This window comes from Gavialis gangeticus, unplaced genomic scaffold (genome assembly GCF_001723915.1).
Source record: "Gavialis gangeticus isolate Ggan-Ray unplaced genomic scaffold, GavGan_comp1, whole genome shotgun sequence".
In the NCBI taxonomy this organism is placed as follows: Eukaryota; Metazoa; Chordata; order Crocodylia; family Gavialidae; genus Gavialis; species Gavialis gangeticus.
The window spans coordinates 100,443,252-100,450,390 of NW_017729031.1; the positions used below are offsets into that span (position 1 = coordinate 100,443,252).

Genomic DNA, 7,139 nt, shown 5'->3' on the forward strand with positions numbered 1-7,139 from the left:
ATGGATCACAGGTAAGTTTTGCAACAATTACTATAATCAGGTTTTCTAGCAAATAGAAAAAACTTTACTTATTTTAACATTTCAGGGTCAAAGGTAACAAGTGCAGTGGAACACAGAAATTGAGTAAACATCAGTTCATTAATGAAAAACCATACATCTTACTCATAACACTTGCAGTGAACCTGGCTCACAAAAGAATTTAAAATTTGATCCTCGGCTCTTTCCACCAGCGATTTCTATATGTGACATTAAGTAAGTTGTTAATGTAAATTATGATGTAGCCATCATGACATTAAGTAAAATAAAATAAACCTATATGCATACCTATATATCAAATTACCAAACCATGCCTTCTCAAATGCCATTTGGTGGCTTTTCAGAGATGGTAGTACCTGTTCCCTTGCCCCCAAAATCCCTTTCTTGTATCTTTTCTTTATGTCTTCTGTATGTAAGTAGATGGTATGTTGCTAGTTAAAATATGTCACCAGTCCCGATTAGTTCAACAGAAAACACGAGACATGCAAATTTATCAATCAGAGTTCACTAAAACAAAGGTTTTGTTGTTGCAGGTACAAAGTAGTTGGGGTAACATACAATATTGGTGAACAATATCACAAACTTGGTGATACTGAGAGCTGGCGGTACTATGATGGACTTTTAGAATTCAGAAAGGTCGGATGTGGAGATATGCTAGCAACTGAAGAAGAGCTCTCCATAGCTTTTAGGAAGGAAAGTGTACCAAGCCATGTCGCTGCTATATGAATATCTTAGAAACAATATGGACAGCTGCAAGGATACACATAGATACTTAAATACATACCAAAAACTCATTCGCAGGGAATTAAGAACACTGTACTGTGACTGTGATCAATTTTGAGCTCCAGTTAAAGGTTAATAGTTAAGGTTTTGCTTAGGGAGTACCACTGTTCCCCTTTTTCCTTGTAATAAGTTTGTTTTAATTTAACATTTGCTAGTGGGTGTACAGGTTGCTTTAAATTACAACACCCTGTTTTAAATTACTTTACCAAGTTTCTGGGTGGTGGCTGGAGGTAAATGTGAAAAGCTGTTGAAAAATCCCTAGGGGTCTCTATACACATGCTCTGGGGTAGGGAAAGAAGGGTGCTTTACTTAGAATGGCTCTGAGAGCCACTCTAATTAAAGCGCCCACAGTGTCACATGTATTCAGTATCCCATGCTTCAAAATGGTGGCGGGGATGCTTTAACAAAACTTGTTCAAAGAGCTTTAGTTAAAGCATTGCCACTGCCATTTTGAAAGCTGGGGACAGTGAACACACATGATGCAGAAGCTGGTGGAGTGCACTAATTAGCATGCTTCAGCAGACTGGCAGCAGACTTGATTAATCAAGTCTGCTCTGACACGTGCTAAATAACATGCAACAGAACAGAGGTCTATCATGTATTTAGATGCTCTATATTTGCATGCAGCCATTTCTCCTGCCATCCAGTGCATGGTGGAACAGCAACATAGAGGTCTTAAAGGTTGGGTGACAGCTGGCAGGGTTATACTCAAAAAGCAAGCATTGCATGGAACAGAGAAATGCCCAGATTTCTTCAGGAGGTTCCCTTGGCAGTGGGGACATGTTCTGGGATGATTCCATAAGTGTTTTGCCAACTGCTCCCAGGAGAAGGGCAACTGCTTATTGGCAGCAATGTAAATAGCACGTGGGGCTGGGGAGTAAATTGGTGCCTGGCATGGCAAATGTGCTGTTTGGACCACGCAAGACCATGGTAAGAGGGGTCCAGGCGAGTTCCTTGGTGGCACAGAGGTGTGCCATGGGGTGGCCCAAAAAGGATTTCTAGCTATAATCCCAGCTCAAAAGCCAATTCCTTATTCAAGCCTATGCACTGAGTACAGTGGTAATGGGGAGCTGTCAGTTGGCAGCCTGGCAAGGCCAAACCGTGCTTTCAGCCAGGTAAGTCTCTGGTCAGAGATGTCCAGGATAGTCCCCCAGTGCCACAGAGGCATGACATGGGGTGGCCTAAGAAGGACTTCTAGCTGCAATCCCAGCCCAAAATCCAGGTTCTTATTTGGGTCCGTGTGCTTAGCACAGTGGCTGGGGTGCAGTCAGTTGGCAGCCTGGCATAGCCAAACCGCGTTTTGGGCCAAGCAAGTGTCTGGTCAGTGATGTCCAGCAGAGACCCCCTGTGCCACAGAGGCATGGCATGGGGTGGCCCAAGTAGGATTTCTAGGTATAATCCCAGCCCAAAATCCAGTTCCTTATTCGGTTCCATATACTTAGCACAGTGGCTGGGGTGCAGTCAGTTGGCAGCCTGGCATGGCCAAACTATATTTTGGGCTGGGCAATTCTCTCATCAGAGATGTCCAGGAGAGTCCTCCGGTTGCACAGAGGTGTGGTCTGGGGTGGCCAAGAAGGATTTCTAGCTATCATCCCATCCCAAATTCCAGCTCCTTATTCAGGTCAACATACTTAGCACAGTGGCTGGGGTGCTGTCTCTTGGCAGCCTGGCATGGCCAAACTGTGTTTTGGACCAAGCAAGTGTCTATTCAGAGGTGTCCAGGAGAGTGCCCTGGTGGCACAGAGCTATTCTGATGGGTGGCCCAAGCAGAATTTCTAGCCATAATCCCAGCCCGAAAGCCAGTTCCTTATTCAAACTATTATACTTAGTATAGTGGGCATGGGGGCTGTTAGTTGGCAGCCTGGCATGGCCAAACTGTACTTTGGGCCAGGAAGGACTATGGTCAGGGTACTTTGGGACAGTCCCCCAGTGACATCACCACAAAATTTGGGGTGGCCTAAGAAGTATTTTGCCCCATAATCCCATTCTAATCTGACCTTCATTTAGGGCTCTGTACTTGATGTGGGATATTATTTTACATATTAATCAGTACATATGCACAGCTAATGAAATTCTCTCTCTTTTGGATGTGTAATTCATTAATAACATGTTTTTATTGGGTCTAGATTAGCTTTGAAAAAGGAACTGGGAATAAGGAACAAACTTCAGGCTCATGGAGACCAGCTGGGGGGAGGGGAGCTGACGCTGTGCGGAGAAGGGCTGCTACTAGGACAATTGCTTCCGAGGGGACGACTGGCAGAAGACTCGTGACTGAGCGAGCTGCTACTGAGGGCAGAGGAGCCACCAGCTAAGGAGTACCCAGGATTGCCCGGTATCCTTTACTGAAGGAGCAGGGGTTGTGCAAACGGGATCCCCTCCCCGCTCTTAAGCTCCCTGGGTGCAGGGAGTCACTGGGAGGGAATCGGGGATGGGGTTGCTAGAGGAGGCTTTCTGGGAGAGCTGGAGAAAGCAGCAGGGAATTGTGGCTGTGGAAGCTCCAGCAAAGTTCAATAAAGTACAGCTGAGAAGGGGCAGTCCAGGTGCCAAACACAGGGGAGCTGCCTTGGGAAGTGTCTGGGGAATGGTGCGACTGATTGCAGGTGCCCAGCAAAGACTGGCCAAGGGAAGAAACCCTGGTTTCCACAGCAGCCACACCCGAGGTCCTGACAGGCACCCCCGTCTCCTGTCCAGATGACGGCATCGTCGCCCCTCTTCCGAGGCAGAGCGAGTGCTGCTCCCTGGGGCTCCCCTGCAGCCACTCCCCAGTGGGCTACTTTGCTGCAGGCAGAGTGGTTTTGTGGAGACCTGGCTGATTAAGTGCATATACCTGTTATAAGTTGCCTGAGCGTTAAAGTTGGTAACATAAAGCAAATACTTATCATATAACAAAAGCAATTATCTGCTGGTATAGATTATTATTGAGGTAATTGAAAATATTTTGTTTGTTATTTATGGGATGTCAAATTTGTCAATCTCTCAGTTATTATTGAAATAATAAATTATTGTAAATAGTTATTTAGTGTGTGGTCTGGTGCAGGGAGGACCACAGGAGAGCACTCCAATGAGTGGTGCTCCCAGCCTGTAGACCAGGGGTAGGCAAAATGTGGCCCGGGGGCCAGATGCGGCCCACCAGGCCATTCTATCTAGCCTGCAGGGCCCGTAAAAAATGTAGAAAATTTAATAGTAATCTGCCGTGGGCTGCCTGTCATGTGGCCCTTGATGGCTTTCCAAAACTCAGTAAGCAGCCCTCTGCCACAAATAATTGCCTGCCCCTGCTGTAGATGGAGCAGGAGTAGACCAAGACCTATTGGCACCCCAGGATCCCAAAAATTTGGACATGACTGTGGGTAGCACCGCTGCCAGGGTTACACATATTTATTTGCATATTGCATATTTCCCAGTGTACAAATAAGTCCTCTTCTCATTTACTTTATATTGCTCACTGTAAGCTGCCAGTGAGTGAGTAAAAACTGGGTCACACACCTCTACAGCTGCAGGACTAGGAAGGGAAGGCGGCTAAGGGTTTTTAAATCCATCTCCGGGGGGGTCCTCCTGCTCATGAGTGTCTCCAATCTTTTTCTTGCCCTGGGCCCCAAAAAGTCTTAATCTGCCTCTGCTTTTACCTCTATGTTAGTTTTACACTGCTGCCCATCATTATAGTTGAGCACCCTCCACATATAATATCACCAGGGGATACACAGCATCATATTACAACAATGATTCTCAAAGGTTGCACCAACAGTGATGGAAGTGTGCTGTTAGATCCTCCTGTGTAAGAAGGAAAATGTTTTCCTCCCACATCCAGCACCTCATGCCTGTCCCCAGCTGCTCCTCAGGGGATTGCATTCTCATTTACAAGTACTCAGTTTATATTTTGAGGCAAGGACATTAATCTGGAACTGATCAAGGCAAGTGTGGAAACTATTTTGGAATTCTTATACCAAGGACTACGTTAAGCCATAAGCAGTCTACTGACTAGAAGTAGAGTAGTCACTTGTACAGCATGCTTAAAGAAGGGCATTTATTCCTCATAAGTGACAGTACTAATTTGTCTAGCTCCAGGACCATTAGTGGGCCCAAAGCTTTGCACAGAGATGGCTTTTGATTCATGTGAGGTATTCCATATGTTATATTTGTAATGCATACACCTAAGAAAATACTGGACATTTAAATTAACATTACTTTTTAAAAATAACTTAAAACAGCCATATATAAGTGACTGGCTTAGTGCTCTATCTGCGCTTTCCCTTGCTCTGATAACTTTGGTATGATAATCTGGAGAAGCGTGGCCATTTTGAGGGAGCAACTGTTGGACAAAATATGTTGGCAGTCAGAACATAGCCAAAGTGTTAATACAAGACTACAGTTCCACAAAAGACTGAAGATGCACCATATAAATATCCAAGTGACAGTAATTTCAAGAAACAAAAGGAAACAAAACACAACAACAGCAGACCTCTCATCTGGGCACTGGAAGGCTTCTCCCAGCTATCCTCTACTACCCTCCATGCCGCTCAGGTATACTGTGAATGTCAGGGGAGCTCTAAAGTCTTTGTCTTGTAGGATTAGAGAACAATGAGCGATTAACAGTAAAAGCCAGAAAACAATCCCCTGGCAGCAATACCAGCATTTTCTCTTGAACACCAGACCCTTGGTGACATAATGACAATATTGCCCACATTCTCAGTAGTTATTGATACTAACAATTAACTTGCTACCCAGTAAACAAAAGATATCAACAATAGTTTACCATGAAAAAATGTTGATGATAAAAGAACTACTCATTTGTTTTACTGAGCAAAACAGTCTCTTTTGTCCAAATCACATGGACCCAGAACTGTGTTTCCTATATAAAGGCCCGCTCCATCTTTGCAGAGCATTAAGGTCTTACCCCTAAATAGGAGCTAAAATGGCAAAGGTAAGAAAAAAAAATAAAAAATAAAAAAAAATAAAAATAAAAAAAAATGAGTGAACATAGCCTAACACATTTTGTATGTAAAACAACTTTTTAATTTTCTGCTTAATTTGCTCAATAGGCTGTCAATAATTTCTTTAAAAACTCATATTTACATATTCCTTAGATTTAGGGAATGATTAGATGTTTTTATTTGATTATTGGAAAACTGCAGTATGGGAATGAATCTGAAAATTCTCTCCATCTCTTTTTTTTTTTTTTAAAGTATGAAAAAATCCCACACTGCATTCAACCAAAATTTCACAATTACTATTGCGGCTAGTTGACTGTTCAGTATAACTGAAGCATTAAATAAATGCCTTACAGAGGCTGGGGACTAAGACCCAAATTCTGCCCCTTTAAGTTCAGTGGAACCATTGCCATTCCCTTTAACAAGCAAAAGACAGTGGTGTTGGCCATGGGGAGAGCACTGGAATGGAGAGAGGGAGGATGCCTGGAGGACTGCAGGGGTCTGCAGGTCACCAAAGGCTGCTTGCTCCAGATGGGCTGATAGCCCAGAGTCATAATTCCCTTGGCAGCCTGGCTCCACCTCCACCACTGCATTAACTTTTTCACAGCCACAGCCCAATTAAAGTTTTTACAACTAGCATCTACAAGAAGATCCCAGCACCTGTGAAAGGAGTAATGGAGGAGAGGGTGAGCTAAGCCAATGAGGGGATTCTGCTCTGGAGTTGCAGCATGAGCCTGCGGCTCCCAGGAGAGCTCACACCGCCGTGGAAAAGACTCCGCCTGGCTGACCCTACTCCCCCACTGACCCCGCTTCTCCTGCTCTCAGAACAATTCCCTCCCTACCCTCCATTCAGTGCCCAGGGCACAAAAATTATTAGTTATGCCGCTGGAACAGTGGTGCCACCCAATTCAGAAGAAGTAGGGAGGTGTGCCTTGAGTCTAAAAAGGATGAGAACCACTGGCATTGGACCTGCCTTTGTTAAAGGGATGCTACCTCCTAGCTCTATCCCTCCATGATGCTGCAGTTCTATCAAAGCCTCAGAATCTCCAGTGTGCCAAAGTGGCTAATGATTCCATTCTCTTGGGGTCCCAAAACTGTAGTACCCAATCCCCACTCCAACAACTGAGAAGCCTGCCTGTGGCAGGACGGGGCCTGGGGTGCCATGACTTCCCCTAGCACTCCCTACCAGCCGTGCCAGATAGGGTCTAATGCACCCTCGGTATCTCACCCCCCACGTCTTTGATATTAATATGTTGAAGGGAGGCTGCCTTTTTACCCTTCCTTGGCACGGTGCTCTGATGTCTTTCAGCTAATGCTCTGCTGAGTTACCCTGGTGCACCCTAACCTATGGGCCTCGCCTCCCGCGCTCGCGTCGCCCGCACCGGGGCCTCGCCT

At 45.2% G+C, this 7,139-nt stretch overlaps 1 protein-coding gene across 1 annotated transcript in view; it reads left to right on the forward strand.

The window, feature by feature from the left end:
- LOC109301662 (gamma-crystallin 1-like) overlaps window positions 1-7,139 on the forward strand; it is a 15,042-nt gene continuing 7,903 nt past the window's right edge. Inside the window, 2 exon segments of the mRNA XM_019522900.1 lie at window positions 1-11; window positions 570-735. Coding sequence (XP_019378445.1) covers window positions 1-11; window positions 570-735 — 177 coding nt within the window.